A 22,376-nucleotide genomic window follows, 5' to 3' on the forward strand; every position below is an offset into this window, starting at 1 on the left:
AAAAAATTCCATAACTGATTATTCCTAATTTTACCTTAAAATAATATTTTTATTACATGGCAGACTATAACTATTATTATATTATATGATGTAGGATACCATTTCCATGACAACACAGTTTGGAATTATTTACACAAAAGTGACTTATTCCTTGATTCTGAAAAAAATGAAATTAAGTGTAAAAGTGAAAAAAAAAAAAGAAATTGGCAATTTTCTGCATCTTTCCTACATGTTTAACTTATCTCAGTAATGACAAATTCTTCAGTTTACAAATACACCTCGGAGGATTTTAAGTCATTTTTCAATGATTTGGGATCATTTTCACAATATAGAAGGGTATTGGGTAAAATTTGGCAAGACTGCAAATTGGATGGATGAACTTACATGTTTGCGAATCTATGGTTATGATCAGGGGGGATTAGTTTATCTAATTAAAATCTGGTGAATATGACATGATTTCTTTATTTCCCTCAATTTCTGTAATTTAGTGCTGTTTGTTTTTTATTTTGATGTTCCGAGAGTGATCAACATGAACCCCAATGTTATTACAATCTGATGTGGGGAAAGCGGCTACATGCCTTTATTTACCTCTATTTCCATCGTTTTGTGTTGTGTGGGAAGGCGACGATCACCCAGAACAAAACAATTGATACAAAACAATGGAAATAGATGCAAATAGAGACATCTAGCCACTTTCACCACCCCAGATTTTAATCAGATTGTGCGAACACAAAATGTGCAGTGAGTTTTAGTCAGTTTCGGTTCATGTTACAAGTACCTTCATTTTGTTTGAATAAAAATACACACTTGTAGAGATGACATAATATATTTTGTAAAATTGGCCTGATCTTGTAAATTGGATTATCATTTAGGGAAATAACTTTATATTGGGACACACTGGTATGAAACAAACTAAGACATGTCTGGGATAGGGTTCCGCCAAATTTGGTTTCTTTTAAAAAATTTTATTGACCTGATAATGCTCCGTTAACATGACGAAAGCTAGCTAATCACAAATTTTGGAAACCCCTTTTGTCAAGACCATCCAGTTTTCATTCGTGTTTTTATGATTAAAATACACTTTCATGCAGAGTTTTACCGTTTAAAATCAGAAAACCAATTTTTAGGCCGTTTAATGACGAATAATTCACAGCAATGACTACAGATGTGGAAATAAGGGTTTCAATATTTTGATGTTTGAAAACAGTTTGAGTTCTATTGACAGCATAGTCACTTTTCCAATTCCAAGATACATTGCACGAGATGATATCATTTTTGTTGTTACGTTTAGGTTTGTTTTGTCTTTAGTACGTTTCAACTAACATATTTGTGAAATTATGGAAAGGCATGTCGACCTCTTTAATTATGAGTGATTTTTTAGAACAAAGACTGAACGACAGAGAAGAACTTCTGTCACTGATCCAGGGTATGGTCAGGTGACAACGATCCCCTGAGTAGCATGTGCAACTAACACCCCCCCCCCCCCCACCCCCATGTACAGAATAAAGGGCTTTGTATAGGAGGATGCACAATGCTTCTTGGAACCAGCAATAGGTCTACTGCTTAATACAGTGACATTTTGTACTTGTTTTATCTAGTGTCTGAATATTTATTTAAAATTCATAGTTACCCATTGATTTCAAGTTTGCCGTCTACCTTTTGCACTGCCATATTATTGGTTGCCATGACAACAATGCTAAACCCTCAATTGTTGGTATATTAGCATCTTACAAAGACATATTTTTTTCAAAACTTACTGCAATGAATGTCACTGGAATGTGGAACATTTCAAAATGAAGCGTACAGTTATATGTACAATAGGGATGACACTGTCCTGCACATGTTTACTCATATCTGTTTTCTGAAAGTTACAGTTTCTTGTTGATATTCATAACTTCCATACATTTTACTGTTCTGTTGTGATAAAAGACTCAAAATGCAATGGCTTCTCATTTACTCCTAGCGAGTAGTAATATCTTTATATAACGGACATGATTATTGGGTTATTCCCCTGTTAAATAAAACAGTCATTTCGATTGGCTATTAAACAAGACTGTGACAATAAAAAAACACAGCTTTCAATTTCACCAATCGGCTTGTGCAACTCACATACTCACTTACCGGGTCATAAATTACCATGACAACATAAGATTATACAGTCCTTTGTACATATCAAGTCACCAAACCTGGTGATATACTGTATATATATTTTCTGAGTTTACACGTCGTTGAATAAAAATAATTATTCGTTGCTTTAAAACAGAGTCTGTATATATATATGCCTACGAAGGTTTGGGCCTGTAGTGTAAAGTTAGGTCCCCTCCACTTTTCCATATAAAATGTTTCACTGTTCGCAGGTCCATATTTGGGTCAAGAACCTGCAAGAAAAAAGAAGATAATGAAAAGAGTTTCTCTCTAAATGTTCGATCAATCTAAATGTCTCTCAGATGTATGATACATTTCTACTAAAAACAATATCTGCTTGATTCCATCAAGATTGCAGGTCACATGATAGTACAGCGTGTTGCAGATTACTGTTCGTTCACTCTGTTTGATACAACCACACAGAGACCAGTAAGAAACAGTACATGCTACATTTCAAGATAGCAAGATTGATAGAAAACAGTTTCTTGCTACATTTTGTCTAAATGAAATGAACATGCCACCATGTAGAAATTGCAAAACTGGTGCCGACATGTCTGATCCTAGATGCAGTATATTTTTAAATGGGTTATTTCATTCAGACTAAATGTAGTAAGAAATTGCAATTTTGGTATCTTATAATGTGCAGTTTCTGATTGGTTTCTGTATGATGTATCGAAAAGAGAGAGTGAACGCTAACCTGCAATACACTGTAACTCTGAAACACAAGTTGTCACATGACTGTAACCATACATTAACAAGTGTCAGTCGAAGCTAAAGATCGAAATGACTGGGTTGAAAAATCCAAACACACAAATCGGCTGCTCCAAGTCTGGTAATTACTATTCACTGTTATAATAAATTTGCATAGAACAAGCATTTTTCATATTCTGCTTACCCTAGGGCACTAATCATATAGCATCTGAGTCCTACAGGTGATTTGCTTTGACTTTGGAAATAATACGTGCCTGAGAATGTGTTATAAAACACTTATTGCCTGGCCTTATTCGGGCACTAGTAGACATCATATTATGCCTTGTGTTGTTATGTAGCAACAATGTCCCTCAGCTTTCAGTATTGGGGAATTGTTGCTACATAACAGCCCTTGGGGTAATACACGTCTGCTAATGCCCTCATAGCCAGGCAATAAGTGTATATTATTATCATCTTTACCTGGTCTTGGCATAGGAGTTCTACTTTGTCTTCCGCTACTGATGCAGTGTCTTCATCTTTCTCTGGTTCACCTTTATCAGTTGACGATGCGGTTGTCTGGGAGACGTTATCAGCTCCCATCACTTTGTCGTACACATGTTCCAGTACTTTACGGACTTGAAGCATATCACTTGCAGAAAGTCTATCCCTACAAATAGACGAAAGATTGTTATTACACTCAGTGGGTTTGTGGACAATTGTATAACCTATCATTGGTAATCATTTGTTGTTGGTAAACAATTTTGTGAAATACGTTTCATGATATGCAACATCGAAAACATCAGAAATAAAGTTTCACATATACAAAACGACTTGTTCTTTCTTCAATCAAACCCAATTATGCAAATTTATGTAATTGATATATTTTGATTATTGAGCTCCCACAAAAATGATTGACAATGTATAAATTTCGTAAGGGCAAAACTACGGCCCCATTTACATGATGCCTTTTTCAAATGAATAAGGTGAGTATTTAGTTGCGTTTGCCCCTACTGTGTACATCCAGACAACGAAAACACACATGAAAATACAACCATTGAAAATGCATATTTGACCTCACGAGTGACTCCATCAATGATGTACTTTTCCATAAGCTTAAACCATATTGTTATCTTTGCTCATGTGTTTTGAATTGTTTTATCTTTGATGTTTTCATGTAAATAGTCTTGATGGTCTATCGTGCATAAACATATGAAAATGCTTTAAAATGAAAATAACATTATTGAGTTTTAGCATTTTATATGAAATTGTCATCGTATAAATAGAGCAGAAATCAGAATGGCAAATGCTGTATTACAATTCTCGCTACCTGCAATACAATGCTATACATCACTGTGGGGTCAAATGGAACGAAGTCGCGCGATAATGCGTTCTAAAGTCGACAACTACACTTCTAGACATCTCTTGTAATTTTGCTCTGGAAAGATACTGTACATATTTAAATTTCCCACCTCCATAATTATATGAGCTTAAAACTTGCGTTTATCTTATTTGTTACAAATTAAACTGTTGGGAAGAAACATTCACGTGTATTGACATAAGCGACCGGAAGTGTAGGTGTCGACAAATGCAAGCGCAGTCACGAGACTGCGTTCCATTTGACTCCTTAGCGATGCATAGAATTGTATTGCAGATAGCGAGAATTAATCCAACTCACTGATGTTGTAATATCTACTTTACGTTGATATATAACCCATGTGTCTGGACTAACTGCACTTCCTTCTTTTAATACTTTTCACCCAACACTAACAATGCCATCAGACATTGCTGTGAAACAATGAGATGTGATGACTTCCCCATTATATAGGGAACTACAGAACTCAACAAGCATTGCCCTCACTTCAATTCTGGTTATACACAGGTGTTTTCGTACAGCACTCCAAGTGGCTGAACTAGGAAATTCTTTTGTTTTTCCCCCCAAATATAGCATTACAAGGCATGTACTTACTTCTTTAATGATTTGATCCCTGATGATGAGTGTGGTTGCAAGAAGAATGGTATCTTATTAAACTTCGGTGTATTCCTCTGAAACAACAAGATTGTATACAATCTATTAAACCTGTACTTGCTGCAACTGGGACATTTAAAATTACTAGGAATATGACACAGCAATTGCCCTTGACGCTTTTCGCAAAAAAAAGGCAGATATTGCATATGAAGTGACATTTGTTCTCTACATGTTGAAATGCTAATGATTTGTCGGAACCTTTCAACTGAAACATTTTGCGGTGAATTGAGAACTACCTTTTCCACTTACCTCAACTGTGATATCGACAACCCATGGTGGTACAGTTTCATTGAGTAGCATACCCTCTGTGTCCCCACCAGCATCTCTACAGAGTAACCTAAATAACGTACGGCCACCTACTTCACAGAATATTACTGGTGTATGTCCTGGTACACTGAAGTATCCATTCCCAGTCTTTAATGTGCTAGGGTCTAATGATAAACTGATGTCACTCGGACTCATTTCATCCCCATTCACTGTAAAGATATAACAAGGTATATGATTGGGGGTTCATTTCATTATCATTCACTGTAGAGATATAACAAGGTATATGATTGGGAGTTCACTTCATTATCACTCACTGTAGCGATATAACAAGGTATATGATTGGGGGTTCATTTCATTATCATTCACTGTAGAGATATAACAAGGAATATGATTGGGGGTTCATTTTATTATCATTCACTGTAGAGATATAACAAGGTATATGATTGGGGGTTCATTTCATTATCATTCACTGTAGAGATATAACAAGGTATATGATTGGGGGTTCATTTCATTATCATTCACTGTAGAGATATAACAAGGAATATGATTGGGGCTCATTTCACCACCATTCACTGTAGAGATATAACAAGGAATATGATTGGGGATTCATTTCATCGTTCATATCATATATATACTTTGGTCAGTGTGCCCTCTAAGCCAATTTGACACGCCACTGGTGCACACAATTTCTATGTGACATACCAAAAATTTGGTGTTTCCCTACCTCTTACTATGTGGTGACTCACAAGAAATGCCAATTTTTCTTGTTTTGACTCACAACAACAAAATTTGGCTATCATTAAAGGGCACACTGACTCTGGTCGTTCTACATCAGGACAACACACATGTACATCATGACAACACATATCTACGTCACTGGTTCTGCTGTGTTCGTAATATGAGCCAAAATGTTCAAAATTGCAATTACTTTCCCCGATATTACTGTCGCTGGTATAATTATGTTATTCTCCAATATTTGTCTTCATTCAGCCAGAAAATACTTGTGACCCAGGGATGTCACTATTAGTCAGTAGGCCCCTTTGGTCACTCATATTCTCCTTGGCTGAACGAAGAAAAATATTGGGGAATGACGTCTAAATATACTTACTCTGATTACCCATGTCATCTGGGAGTATATGTGTATGTGTTCTTGGCCAATGTTCCAACAACGCTTGAAGTAACAGACCACCAAAATTGACTGAAATATAAAAAGGAAGACAAAAACAAACTTTGTATCATCGATGGTCAGTAAATATAATATTTCACTTGTATGTCTACATGTATACAGAGGAAATATTAATTATCAATTCTGTGTATTTCACATAACAAACTTTAGATTATTTAGGAGATTTCTGGTCATTTCACTTAAGGAGAAAAAGGTCTCTCACAAATAAGAAACACTCGGTGTCAAATTTGTCTTCATTCACTTATCAGGGTCCATGCTCTCTCACAGCAAGATAACAAGAATGCACATACGTACTAATTTACTTAATTTCTGGGCACCCTTCAGATAAAATCAAAATTTCTGTTGATGTTGCATAGTCTAGCTGCGAGACCACCAGGCTTTCTTTTGATACAACCGAAGATAGCACTGTATGAAAGGTGCACATCGAGGGTGTTTACGCTTATTGCCATCCTTAGCTTCTCCCGGCAACCGTTCAAAGTGAAGATCTGGATCTAACTACAACACTATATTTTGTAGATCTCATACTCCTATCACAATATATGAACAATTCATGAAGTACTATTCTTTTATTAATAATTTCTTTATATCAAGGTTCCGCCTACTAAAAGTACTTCATCATCATTGGTACAAGAAGTGGTGCCCAGACTTACATGTAGCTTTTCAGTTGACGGCCAGAAATGATGATCAACTGAGTAACATACCTTTAGCATCAGTGCCATCATTAGGTTCTAGTCCAACATCTTTAGCAGATACCCACGCAGCAAAACAGTCACTTTCTTCCAAATGAATACACAACATCTGACAATGGAAACAGAAAATGCATGATTTTAGTCAAAAAAACTCAGAAGTGTTCCCTAAAACATGGCTAGGATGGTACCTCCTAATATCTACAAATGTATCTAGTTTGACAAGTATTTCACACACATGCTTATGTACTACCAAACTACAGCATTTCAATTAAGCAATATATGATGTTTTTAACATCTCCCATATTTGATGCTACAAATTACGTAAAACAAAATGCAGATACTGAGAGCATGTGACCCTATGAAATGATACATTTTATCTCATGGTGAACACTAATCAACATCACTGTCAGACAAAACAAGGATTTGAAGATTCAAACACAAAACTTTACTTGCATTCACAGTGAGATAAAATGTAGCATTGTTGGTAAAATTTCTGTCAAGTCAGATGATCTTTTGTGTCCGGTTTCATGATTTTAATTGTAAAATGAAAGATAATGATGAATACTTACCCCTATCTTGAGATCCACACTAAACCAATTCGGAACATACACTTTCTTGAATCTGTTTTTGATTTCAACTTCTAAATCTATTTTACCCAAGTCTTTGATTCTACTCGCCTGTAACGAAACAAGAGAAAAAATAATTGTACTTCTACCGGTATAATACTGTGTGAACATCTAACAAAGGATTATCATAACACAGATGAACCACTGGCAGTGTCCTTAAGATCTCTTCAGTTTTCAGGTCAGTATGATCTATGAGATCAATGACATCTGTGTTGGTGAGGGCAGATTTAAAACTGTCTATTACAATGTATCTTTGCTTTTTGGATGGATGGATGATGGTAAATAAACAAATCCATTCTGGAATTGTCCGAGGAATAAGTAATGATTGGGATGAGGGAAGAACCAAGCATATGTATACACGCACACACACACACACAGCCACCCACCCACACACACACACACAGGTATATGATGGTAAAAGATTCCATTCTGGAGTCATCTCAGGAATAAGTGAATATTATATTTATAAGTGAATTTTTCTTGGCAATGATCAGGAAGAACCAGGCATTATTGTATATAGTACTCAAGGTAAAGACATTATTGAAAACAGAAACAGACCTTTTTATGAATCAAAAAAGAATATAATCATTGTTTGCCATAAAATGTTGGGAAAGGATTATTTTCAAAGTACTGAACAGTATACTTTCTGTCAAAATCTGATGTAGGAATAGCATCCCTAGTGGCAAAATCTATACAATCTTTTATTTTTCCAATACTTTGAACGTGTCAAGAAAATCTTTGCGCATACCTTTAAGACGTCCCACAGAGCAACATTTTCATCTGTATCCTTTGTTAAAATATGTCTCTTGTCATTTAATACATGATACTGTACAATACTGGCACCCCCTGACAAAACAAAACAATATATCATAATATATGTAGTCAGTCATGCTAATTTCAAATAAACATAATCTCATCAACCACACAGAATGTCTCCACAGCTGAAGGTAACAGCTGATTGGTACATTGCTAAGTTAAATAATTGATTACATGAAATATCTTCATCAGGAGCATATAATACTGTTGCTTTCTAAATTCAAGGTAAAAATTTGAGAAATATACATGACTGGAAACAAGTCATCTAACATGTACATCGTAAACAGTGCAAGTGGAGAAAATTCACAAGAGTCTTCCCCAGTGAAAATGCCTGCTAGCAGAAGAGATGAGTGGGCTCCTCAGTTTGTTAATACTGTTTACGAAATTACCTCACACAATCATAAACAAATTAGCACTCACTTCATTACCAACTTTATGAGTGAACTCTGCAGGTGTACTGTGTGTTAAACATTAATTTGACAATGCAAACATTCATTACATCATGTTTGATTACCGAAGTTTGATTATTTTGCATGTAAGGATCACAAGAGGGAAACCCAGATTTGGCAAAGCAGGGGCTAACATTTATTCATGGCCACTGAATGTAAGGCAATGCAAACACCCTTAACATGTTGTGTGTAAAAGAACTGTGTGTTCTTAAAGATCATTACAGTAGCATGTTTTGATTACTAGTAGTTGCTAATAAAACAGTAGAGAAAAAAAAAATGAAAAAATGAATCATAAATTTGTGTCTGCTTTCTATCTGTATACTACATGTACTCTACTATTCTGGACCTCACTTCAAGCCTCAAAACAGCACTCCTAGTGGTCAAAACATGAAATCTTTCATCTCTCAGATAACTGGAATATGGTGTATGACTTAAAGCTTATTCTTACCTTTAACAGTGAAGTCTGGCTGTGTATTCATTGGTTTTGGATGGTCATTATCATAATCCCCAGCACCACGTAAACTCTTACTTTTCAATGACTGAAAAAAAAAAAGGAAAGATAAATATTATTTACACATAAGCACAAAGATTCATTGCACAATGTCTCTCACTCCTTTGCTGCTAACAAAGTACAGTAAATTCAGATATTTCGCCTCTAGAAAATGTTGCGATTTTACAGCTGGATTCTTCAGCTAATTCATAAAGACGATAATATTTATAAGATTGCTAAGTCTGGTGTACTATTTATGAACAAGGAAGCATTTTAGTCACTGATTTTCATTAGCAGTTTTGTTGCCAGCAAAATAAACGAAAATAAGTCATCAATGAAAATTTCCCGGTTTTACAGTATGTAAGCAAGTAAGGAAGTAACAAACAGCACCCACACTGATGGACCTGTCAGATGGACACTTACGAATAGTATGATCAAAACAATATCAAATATTATGCACATGAATCTTTTATTTCATTCCAGATAGTAACTATCAAGATGAATAAAATGCTTGAGAATAAAGCCAAGGAAACTGATTTGTACAATGTACACTGTTGTCATTGTAGGTAATGTGCACAATTTTGAACATTATTAATAAACTAACAGTGAGTTGCAAGTGAAAACAGCTTGCTTTTAATATGAGAATACTTTACGGAATTTCAGCTCATACACAAGCAAGGGGTCCAACATACATGTACATATACACTGTACTTTTTTTCTGTTTTCTTTTTTCTTTTTAACTGACTAACCAACCTATAATTTCTATGATATTATGACAGGAAACACAGAATTAAATATGGGTGCCCTAGCGCTGAATACACATAGGACGTGAACACAAAACACTATCTCTTACCCATTTATTGATATTAGACTTAGTAGTAGCAACCCACATAGCATCTTCTACTAAATGCATACGTAATACTGGTGCACTTTCTTCACATACAAGTATACTACTTTCAGGGAGTCTCATGTCTGTCTGGAATATTCTTCTGTCCCTTCCTCCTGACCAGAATGTTGTGAAAGAGTCGTTGGCTTGGAGTGACCAAACCCCTTCATCATGCATACGATATGTTGCTATACATCTCTGTTGCCCTATAGACCATAGTCGTATTGTTCCATCCGAACTCCCTGATAAACACTGGAAAATAAAACACAGTTTAAAAACGGGTGTCGATAAACATTGAATGCCTTCCAACTGTATTAACTGCAACTGGAACATTTTTATGAAACTGTTTTGTTAGATTTAATGACTTATATAATACTCGCAATATGGTACACCCTGTACAGTACTGAATCACCTGTGGGTAAATGCCTTTATGTAGCTGTACACATAGCATGGTACAATATATTCAATCAAATTTAGTGTTAGGTTATGTCTTCCTCATTATATCTGGGGGGTTGAAAGTGGGTTTAGGAGATAATTTTCTTTCATCATTTTCAAAAATTACTTCAAATCTAGGCTAGGATTGAGCTAGTACGGTGCTAACACCTGGTGAGTATTCACACTTTACCTGCACCAGCTCAGTGTTAACAACTGGCCACCACAGTGTTAGCCGTAAGGCTGGTACTCACACCTTTACCAGCACGTGTTTGAAACTGGAAGGGTTACTGCCTGCATCAGCCTGGTGTTAACAACAGGCTGGTACTCTCATCTTATCAGCATGTGTTAGCAATTGGAAGGGTTACTGTCTGCACCAGCTTGGTGTTAACAACAGGCTAGTAAATTTTTATTGTCCCTTTGCTAGCATAAGTTAGCAAACGAATGTTAGGGTCATATATTGTGACAGTGTTGGTACCAGATTAGCTCTGTCTAACACATGCTTAACAAATTGAAAAGAAATTCTTGAGTTGTACATGACAGAAAAGAAGTGAAAATAGTAATATCTCTATGAATAACTGAAAGTAGACTTTACCTGTGTCCCATCCCTGTTTAACAGCAAAGCTTTCACATTGTCTGTATGTCCCTTTAGTTTCATTAATTTTGCACAAGTACGTGGATCCCATACCCTTAAAATCTGTAAAAAAAAAAATAAAAAAAAAAATAAATAAAAAATACACACATATTATGTTAAGCCAGTGTTTCCCAAATTGCAGTTTTCTGTATAACAACCAAGACAACCCACCCCCACACCCATCCCCACCCCCCTGGTAGAAAGAGGATTAATTGACTTAGTTAGATCATGGAAGTCATCTGAAATGCCACCCTACTGTGAGTTCAATCAAACCAACGTCCATCTAGCTTAAATTATCAGCTTGTCACAACTGTGACAACACATTTACTTTGAGTTTATCTTTAAGCTGATAGCTAGGTTTCCAATGTCGTATATAACAAGTGACTAGTGCAGTACCTTTAAATCAGGTCAAATGATTTGCTAATGAAGATGTTACCTTCTCTCTCATATCTCTCACATCTTTCAAGTTTAACTTGAGTCTCGTCCCCAGTTGATACAACTACGAACCCAAGCATTGTAACACAGACACAAGAAAAAGCATTTGTAGAAAGTGGATGTTACCTTTTCTGTAGACCCAGAGACTATGATAGTACCGGCTTGGTTCATGGCTAAACTGTATATACTGTCTTTTTGACCACTCAAGGAGGATGCTACAAAGGTAAGGCAAAGAAAGTGATTGTTAAAAACACAACACGACGCTTGGATATATGCAAGGACAGTAGAAACCCTATTCCAGGTAAGAAGGAGGACAGTTTTGTGTCTGTATAAGTGTGAATCTGTTCTTATCCTGACATAACCTGCCATTATGGCTATTCCACTTTCAGGCAGGTTTTACCTCAGGGACAAATATACCTGAACATCAAAGTGCTACAATTCTCTCCAAACTTTGCCAAATGAGAGCTTGTTCCCTTCTAAACTGAAGCAATAAAAGAAATTAGGCATTCACCATCTTGTTTTCAAAGAAACAGATAATCTTTTAGTTTTCCACAGTATTCACAAAGTATTTAGCGACCATATTGGATTCTAAAATGCCTAAATTTTGATATCATTTTGATCTCTATTTCAAAAATTTGTATGGTGACCCCTAATTATTTATCCTGATTTTAAATAAGCATAGATTGGAGTTTTCTTGAGCAGTACAACAGCAAAACATTAAAGTTGAGGTGCATGTCACATTTGGTGAATGAAACAATTCATTTGTCATTTGTGAACACTTAGACTCTCTCACAGTCCAAGGAACTTCACATAAATAGCTAAAACTTGGGTTGTTTTGTATGTACCAGTATCTACTGCATAATTGTACTCCTATACTAGTATCCCAGTATCCCTGTACTGTACGTCCTCATCGATCACATAGGGCTAACCTTTTATGTACATGTGTTAGGCGACGACCGAGCTTCGCCTAACACGTCACAAAAGGTTAGCCTATGTGATCGATGAGGGTGTACAGTACAGGGATACTGGAATACTTTAGTATAGGAGTACAATTATGCAGTAGATACATACAAAACAACCCAAGTTTTAGCTATTTATGTGAAGTTCCTTGGACTGTGAGAGAGTCTAGTGCACACTATGCTATGGGCTGTTTGTATGTCCAAATTCAAAACCTTACTTGTACAACTGTGAGAATTTTTACTGTGTTTCAATCCAACACTTACTTCTGAAGTATAACTTGATGAGATTGTGCGAGATACTATCAATAATGGCCTCGATGAAAATTTGACATGCAAGTGTCCTATGATTGGGACTGTTCATGTGCTCATGTAAACAAAGACTTACTAGTAACTGTATTGTTTGATGCTGTGAGAGCTGTTAATGTGTTTACGTCCCAAAGAAAAATCTGTTTATCAAGTCCAGCTGATGCCACATGTTCTCTGTCCTTGGCATATGCTAGTGCTTTCACGTAATCCTGTAAATATAAACACCAAACATTTATCACAAATGTTATACAATCCTAAAACACCAAAGTAAAGCATTTTCTGCATGTACAACAATCGTTTATAGCATCCATGTCAAGTACAACCCATAACACCAAAATAAAGCGTTTTCTGTATATACCACAATTGTTTATACCATCCATATCAAGTACAACCCACAACATCAAAGTAAAGCATTTTCTGTATGTACTACAATCATTTATAGCATCCATATCAAGTACAACCCATAACACCACAGTAAAGTCAAGTGTTTTCTGTATATACCACAATCGTTTATAGCATCCATATCAAGTACAACCCATAACACCACAGTAAAGTCAAATGTTTTCTGTATATACCACAATCGTTTATAGCATCCATATCACAAGTGTACAGTACACTGTTTCATTGCTAATTGATCACATTAGAAAGGCCATATTAAAGGCTTGTAAATAAACCAATTGAAACAGCATAATTTTACACTTGATATGAATGCTATAAACAAGTGTAGCACATAGAGAAAGTGCTTCATTTCAGTGTTACCAATTGTAAAAAAAGCCTGCTTCAGTGAGTCATCACTTTGGCCATTGGGCAACTCAAGGGCTACATTATCACATTTTTCATTCCTAAATGAATAGTCATCTCAGAGCTGAGTAAGAAGCTGATGGGGAGCTTGTACATTTACCTACATTGTATGTATTTGCCTTAATAAAAATTAACTACTTAAACAAGAAAAGTATTATCATCTATGAAATAAGTACCAGCCACTATTTTATTAAGAGTATGGAGTGATAAGATGACATTGACATTTACTGTTGTTTCCATGGTGAGGCTACTAATGTACATGTGTAAACATACTAGAGAAACCTAAATATATACATACATTTCCTCCTCACAAGACGTGCTTTGGCAAAAGACATACACATCTTTTCATTAACTATAACTATAGCAAATTTTATCTTAAAAGAGTCACTTTGAGTTCACTGCTCAAGGATATGCAACTATAGATACTTACTTGATTAGATGGATTAATATGCCTATTGTTTAATATACTAAGTCTTCCAAAACTCAAGACCTGAGCTGACCCTGCGAAACCCAAGCATGGAACTTACATGTACCATGTTGATGATAAAATGAAATGAAATCTACCTACCTTGTGTGTTCGTAACGTCGACATACAAAATCCCTTGTGTGCGTTCCAAACTTTCACTGTTGTATCTGACGAAGCTGAAATTACTGGAAGCAAAAAAATGGCAAAATTTTAGTAAAATCTTCCCACATTACATAAAGAGACACTTAAGATATATTACTTCACATAGATTTACTTAGTACCAGGTATGCGCATAATTAGATATCACGATTCTCCAATATCGTTCTTCGTTCAGCCAAGAAAATTATTAGTGACCTAAGGGGCTTTGTCACTACTCGTCTACCACTCGTAGTGACAAAGCCCCTTAGGTCATGACTATTTTCCAGCTGAATGAAGAAATATATTGGAGAATAATATAAGTATACCTCTTCAATCTAAATTTATGAAAAATCAGCAAAAATAATAGCAATCTGGAACATTTCGACTTATATATCGAGCACTGCAGAACGAGTGATGTACAAATGTAGAGACGTTGTTGTGACTTACTGTACAATGACCAGGGTATATATAATCCATATTTTGTGTTCAAAGACAATAACTTGGCTTATTCATGGTATGCAAACATTAATTAGTATGTAATGATATTAAGAGCAAGAATATATAGTCTGGATGACAACTGTAGTCTAACCACAGTCTGGTCAAAGTCCCTTCAATCAGCACAGAAAGTTGTTCATCTAACCAGCTGCTATAGTGACTGTAAACAGTGTATAAGTAGCATATTGAGCTGACAAATATACCATATTTGGAGACATTACGTAACTGCCCCAATAAACACTAACTTTATGAGGGACTGTCTGTGTTATTGGTTAGAATTTTGTGATTGATTAGCAAAGACACGATGTTAATGACAGTGTGGGTAGCTGTGGATGAATTTTAAATTGCATCTCAGGACTTCTAAGTTCTAGAGCAACAGCTTTGACTATACCAAGAGTGAAGGTATAAATGGTGATGATACCGTATAGGAACTAGACTAAAGAATATGAGGAGTAAAGAAATAATTAACTTACATGTACGACCACCACAACATAGTACAACATCGTTAACCCAGTCTGTGTGGTGCTCCATAGATTGCACATATGGATCCTGTATTGAAATAAACACAACACAATATATCACAACACCCATCACACTGTTTGACATGATGAGTCGTGCTATCCTTATCGTCAATTTTCTGGTTTCAAGATGCAATGCGTGAGACGAGATCACTTTTGTTGTAACACACTCTTTTTGGCTTGTTTTGTCTTTATTACATTTGAAAAGATGAAAAGTCATATTGTTAGTTTAATTCAAATAGTTACAACTGTCATTAGTGTTTTCATGTAAGTCTGGGAACCACTGATGAACTACAAGAGATGGAAAATCAGGCAAAACCATGATGTGTAGTACATGTACAAGTCTCTGCAGCTCCAATATGCTGTGCCAAGTGTTATTAATCCAATTCATTTGTTTACTTTCCCTGTTTGTTACAGGTTCCTTTTGTCCACAGTCTGATTTCTGAAGTTGTAAATGTTACTTTGTACACTTTTTTTTTAATGATGTAAACACATACTGTAAACTGTAAGTGTGGCTTCAGTTTTTTTGGGTATTTATGTTAAAGTGTACAAACCCAATCTGATTAAAATCTGATGTTAGATAAGGCTTGTTTTCCTGTATTTACCTTTATTCCATCGTTATTGCGTCTTTTACGTGAGTTTTTTTTTTCCTGTGCGAAAGCCTTAGAAAGGCGCTAGCACAGGAAAAAAAAAACTCACGTAATAGATGCAATAACGATGGAATAAAGGTAAATACAGGAAAACAAGCCTATCTAACATCAGATTTTAATCAGATTGGTACAAACCTTGACATTGTTCAGGTTCCATATCCTAATGATTGAATCTCTCCCAGCTGAAAATAATCTATTTGTGAGTGGGTCAAGTTGGATGCCATTGACCCCTGACCTATGACATCGCTCTACTTCTTCTCGTATGACAAATGACACCTGGTGGAAGAAAACAGTAACCACCAATCAGACTTGCATGGGAGAAACATATTGACTAATGAACAGAAGTATATATCCATGACAACAAATTTATTATGTTCTAACCATGATAAGTTAGTAATCCTCAGCTAAAACTTAGTTATTACTGATATACATGATTTGTCATTGATAAGAACAAATAGCCAAAATCCTGGCACGACTTGCCTCTAGGCTAGGAAAAACATTAGCCTGTTTACTTGCACTGTCAAGATACATGTACACCCTTAGCCCTCATGTTCTCCACTTGTAGTTGGGAGAATACAAGGGCAGATAGGTACGACCAACTAACAATGCATACTGCCAGCACAGTGAAGGTAAGAATTCAGTGGCCTGACTGTACAATTTATACACATTTACATTCAAGCTAAGGAGTTAGGGTAGGGCTACGTTGGGAATATGTATAGGGTAAGACTCCCTAGCACAAACCTGATTAGTATCATATTCAATGTATGGATACTACACTATATATATTGCAGCATAGACCCTACATGTACATGTTATTGTATGTAGGGTTATGATTATGGGTGGCACAATGACAATATGAAACTAAAAGTAAACACCAAATACGACATACATGATACATACATTGTCAATTTTGTGGCCCCTGAAACCAAGTACTTCGAAAATAGGAACTACTAGGATTAGTAAGGTTATATGGAGGTGAAAAAATTAAATGTAATGGTTACGTTAAATTTTCAGTTGCCCTGGACACTGAGAGTACATGCCAACGGGTATCGACTCCACCTTCACGGTTCACTTTACTGATTGCATGTCAATGAATACCTGTTATCTTAGCTATGACAGTGGAACGCCGTCAGATTGACTATCGATAAAAACTGGAACGTCTTTAATTCGACCGTACACATCATCTTTGTCGACAAATAGTTAGCGAAAAACGTCATACATGGCATAATAATTAGTGTCGACTTAACAGCAAATGGCATTGCCTATCCGGCTAAATTGACTTTCTTGTCGAGAACAACATTGATTGGGTTGGGTGTGTTTTGATTACGCCAACGCCGGGGAGGGGTTCCATCCCGCCGCAAGAAACGCCGTACCCTAAACGTTGTTATAGTTTGGTTGTATATATTATTGGGATCTTGCTGATCTACTGTAGGTTGGAAGAAAATACAGAAGCTTCGCTCAGAAAGAGACTTACCTGGACCTTTTTCCTGGCGACGCTTGGCTGCCTGTGATGGACCGCCATCTTGAAAGCACATATTATGATGACGTCACGAGAAGTGGGCTTTCCTCCTGACCTCGAATGAATACACCATGTGCACTTGTTTGTATACACACTGCAGCTTGCCACTAGTGCACTAGTTGCACTACAGTCTGGCAGTCGCACTAGTACTACTGCGCTTTAGTACCGACAGTGGTTTTGTTTCCTTGCTCATTAGTATAGTATTGTTTTCGTTTTCCATTGAGGGAAAAAAATGGACATTAATTAGTAGGTTTTGAAGGCAGTAATAAAAGGATGAAAAGAATTTTTAAAACGTTATACGTCCGGACCCTGCCTTAGAAAAAGCCCATAAATCCAAGTAGAGAACACAAGAACACGGATAAATTGTAAATCTGGTGAAAATGACGTTTTAGGGTTGTTTTATTTAATTGAGAGGCTTTTTTATAGTAATGCCAAGTTTTCTCTGCGAGCAGTTATAAATCCAGGGTCTGTGATAGTATAGTACGAATTTATTATATGTTTTCGAATCCAACTTGACTAAAACTTAGGCTTAGTACAAAATATCTTGAGTCGAATCGAATTGGACATGCTTTTTCAAGACGAAAAACTGAATGGAAACATAAATACGTAACCTCTCTCTCTCTCTCTCTCTCTCTCTCTCTCTCTCTCTCTCTCTCTCTCTCTCTCTCTCTCTCTCTCTCTCTCTCTCTCTCTCTCTCTCTCTCTCTCTCTCTTTCTAGTATTTCTCTCTCTCCCCCTCTCTCTTCCTCCCTCCCTCCCTCCCTCCCTCCATCGAGCTCCCTCGACTGATAATGGTATATATTCCTTCACTGGCCTGCTACATCAACATGCCATCACATTCTTCTTCTCTATAAACCGTTTATATTTCACAAGAAATTTCTAGCACCCTTCTTAAGTCACTATTTCTACAGACAATTTGCAATTGAGAAAAAAATTCCTTGTCTGTGTTTTTACCACTATCTCTACTTATCAGAATGTAAACAAGCCTTACATGTCAATTAGCGGACTGCTAGTAATTTGTATGATTTGACACTGTTGGTTATTCCAACATGGCCTTGGCTTTTTACGCCTATATATTTGCTTATTTCATCAACATTATTGTCAGCGAGAAACTTCAAGTCCTCAAGTAAACAAAATGAAGTATACATGGAATTATTTTACACATAGACGTTGCAGGAATTGTGATAATGATTTATTCTGATATAAACAATGGTACTTAGAATGAAAAAAAGTATTGGATCAAAACAATGCACCATTTCGTTTGTGGCGCTTTACGGTGTTGAGCTTTGCATATAGCGCCCTCTAAGTTTTTAATTTGAAAGTGTAACAACGCGAATGATATATATTGTAGTCTGACAGTGGAATACAAAATGCATGTATAATTATAAATTTGTTATGGTCCATATATATTGTTGTAGCAATTTTTTATACACATGATATTGGAAGTGAGAAAATAAGGCTTATATATTTGACTATAATTTGATCAAAATTAAATCTAGGTTCGTTTCTTTTGGGAATTTAGTGATGTCCAACAGTATTATAATACTGTTCTCATCGCTTTACATATGCGATCGGTTCTAAAATTTGTGCACATAATTAGCCGAATATCCACCTGGGGCTACTATCGGAAGCTTATAGGTTAGCAACACCAGATTAACCGACGGGGGATTATGATCATATATATATGGTTGTCTGTATTTTTGGAATCTGTGGACACTATACTAGACCATATATAGGTGGACGACCTTGTGGGAATTTTCCATGAAATTTCTATGGCCAAATTTTGGATTGCGCCTAAAATGACGATTTTGTGATATTATACTATGGGGTGGGTATCCTTACTAAAATGACTGTATCTGGCCATGGTGATAAGGGCCAATACATGTCGGAAAACGCTACAAGACTGTATACTGGTTAAACATAGAGTCGCATGAGGGCGATATTCAACAAAGCTATCCTGAGATTTGTTCGCTGGATTTTCTGAATTTTCTATCATAAAAACCTCATGTACATCTAATTTTAAAAAATCATTGATTGTTTTGGTTCAGGATAAATTTATGGTGTCTTTTAGAGTTCTCTTTAGTTTGTACTGCTCGTATATGTGATGTCGCATAAGTATACGTCCGAGTCCTGTACGCGTGTCTATATCATATCGAACTACCTGTTAGCCCTGACCACGTGCACATATATACGTAGACTTTCTACTTCCAGTTGTGGGTGAAGTGAAAGGAAAGTTTGGATTATTTAGCATTTATTTTCAATTTGCTCACTGATCCTGACACTAAGTTGACCCCGTCTTTTAGGTAAAATGTATAAATTTATTTATTAATAAATTAAAAAAAAAAAACGTTTTAAAATTAATTTAAAAGAAGACCCCAAAGTCAACCCAATTGAAATTGATTAAGTACAAATTATAAGTTTAGCAGAATAGATATAGCACTGATGACATTCAACAAAAGAACATCATGAATTCTTTACCAATTGCTTTTTGCACACACGGGTATACATCTACATTGGCAGGGTACATTACAATGATGTCATAGTTTCCGGGTTCATTCGAAGTCAGGTCATCTGACACATAAATCTGACTCCATTCTGTCGTTCAAGAAACTCTAATAAATAAGTGTTTCATAATCAAATTTAAGCACTGTTGGCTAGATATCAATATATCAAACATAATTAACTAAGGCCAAAAAAGAATTGTTTCTGGTCAACGCGCGCATCATTTATATACCCTCACGTCGGTCTTTTTTTTGCTTGTTTGTTCACTGAGCCCATGCACAGTCTGCAGATCCGCGGGGAAACACAAAAATAACCTTCCCTACGCCAGTCAAGACAACTGCATAGTCAATCATGAACAAGCACACACACTTGCTCTAAAGTACTAAATAAAAAGAACAGTAACTGTCATAAATAATAGATTGAGCGACCGCTTTGTTGACAATACAAAAAATGCGTCGTCGCACCACTTTAGATAAAATGTCCTGACTAGAAACAACTCTTCTCTTTTCTTTGGCCTAATGCAATGTACTTCCCCGTTGTCATAATAGCTATTTCTACGTACGTAAACTTATACAGAAAATATCAGTATGTACAGTGGTCACAACAGTTGATTGTGGAGCGCGCATTTAAAAGTTGAGAAAATATCACCCGGGCGAACAAAACTTCTTTCGAGTAAAAACTAAGCTGGTGATGTACATGTAACTTATGTAGCTAGAACTTCGGTAATACTGCACGTGAAATTTTGTAGTACCGGGGATGTGTATAGGCTATGGTGAGTTTGAATTCGTACTTTATATCAAGACATATAGTTATATGCACATAGCTTGACTCTTTGTATTCACTTTCTAAAGTGGAGGAAATCTTGTCTGGTTCAGCTTGTTTCCATTGAATTAAAGTGAACTACGATTCGTTGTTGGTTGAGTTCCAAACTAACGATGTCGATGCACTACGACTCATTGTAAGTTATAACAATGAGTGGACATCAAAGAAAGACGAACCTTTCAGTCTACCATTCAATACATTGACAACTAGTGTAGATCTCCAACAACCGGATAGAGTATTGGCTTTTTCATATTCATTGTTATAGTACATATCACATCAAGAAAGTTGCCGAAAAGTAGGCCCTCGTCTAGTAGCGGTTCAGAAAGTAAGTTGATGAGTGAGACTCAAATTTGTTCCACTCCTCAGTAGAGAGTTTAATATATATATATATATTTATATATATTGCGTTTCTGGAACGCGCGCGCACGCACACACACACACATACACACAGAGACACAGACACACACCGTGACACCTCTCTCTCTCTCTCTCTCTCTCTCTCTCTCTCTCTCTCTCTCTCTCTCTCTCTCTCTCTCTCTCTCTCTCTCAGCACGCACGCGTGCATGCACACTTAGGACTAACTAAATTCAAGTTAATCTGTTTTAATCATATAATAATATTGGACTAGTCCAGTCCACTGCCTCCTTTCTGCTCTCCAGACTAATATTTGACACGCCCAAAGACTAGTCTGTAACATAACACTGGGGACTTATAAAACACTAACTAAAAATGAAACGAACCACCAACAAACATATGGGGAATAATGTTTTAATAACATAACACTGCGACTAACAAAGAAATCCAAAGTAGACGGTTTCGAAACACCTAAGTACCTGAAAGACCAAGAGATTATCGATCCGGAGGGCGTATCGCCAAAATGCTTTCCCTACACAACTCAATCGTATCACGAGTTATAACTTTGACATGACTTATCAAATTGTTGGTTAACCTTTGACCTGTGTCTCAACTTTAATTTGACAGACAACCACAAAGTTGGTTAATCTTTAACTTATAAACTCCATACAATAATTATAGAAAACGAGCAATTGTCAGCGTTTATCCCTTTTAAACTAGTACTGTTGTAATTATATATTAACACCTGCATACAATAACTACACACACACGCACGCACGCACGCACGCACGCACACACACACATACATACATACATACACACACATACACTCACACACATACATACATACATACATACATACATACATACATACATACATACATACATACATACATACATACATACATACACACACACACACACACACACACACACACACACACACAAGTTAAAATTACATGAAATTCTAGAAATACATGTCCTGATTGTAAAAGTGTTAGAACAATATATAAAGCTGACCCCAGCCTAAACTATGGAATAATCTATCGCGATCATATGATTTTGAAGGAGATAT

General features: G+C 36.1%; 1 protein-coding gene across 1 annotated transcript; it reads right to left on the bottom strand.

Annotated features, from left to right (window-relative positions):
• Positions 1 to 1,500: 1,500 nt before the first annotated feature.
• On the bottom strand, positions 1,501 to 17,626 carry LOC144444468 (WD repeat-containing protein 48-like). The gene is made up of 17 exons (XM_078133891.1): positions 17,579 to 17,626; positions 16,240 to 16,380; positions 15,410 to 15,485; positions 14,406 to 14,488; positions 13,116 to 13,245; positions 11,898 to 11,986; positions 11,298 to 11,399; positions 10,238 to 10,522; positions 9,343 to 9,433; positions 8,378 to 8,475; positions 7,573 to 7,680; positions 7,016 to 7,112; positions 6,237 to 6,326; positions 5,111 to 5,337; positions 4,802 to 4,878; positions 3,316 to 3,502; positions 1,501 to 2,378 (listed from the first exon to the last, which is right to left on the bottom strand). The coding sequence occupies exons 1-17, from the start codon at positions 17,624 to 17,626 to the stop codon at positions 2,283 to 2,285; spliced, it is 2,025 nt and encodes a 674-aa protein (XP_077990017.1). The 3' UTR covers positions 1,501 to 2,282.
• Positions 17,627 to 22,376: the final 4,750 nt, after the last annotated feature.

The sequence above is a fragment of the Glandiceps talaboti genome, chromosome 13, assembly GCF_964340395.1.
Source record: "Glandiceps talaboti chromosome 13, keGlaTala1.1, whole genome shotgun sequence".
Classification (NCBI taxonomy): domain Eukaryota; kingdom Metazoa; phylum Hemichordata; class Enteropneusta; family Spengelidae; genus Glandiceps; species Glandiceps talaboti.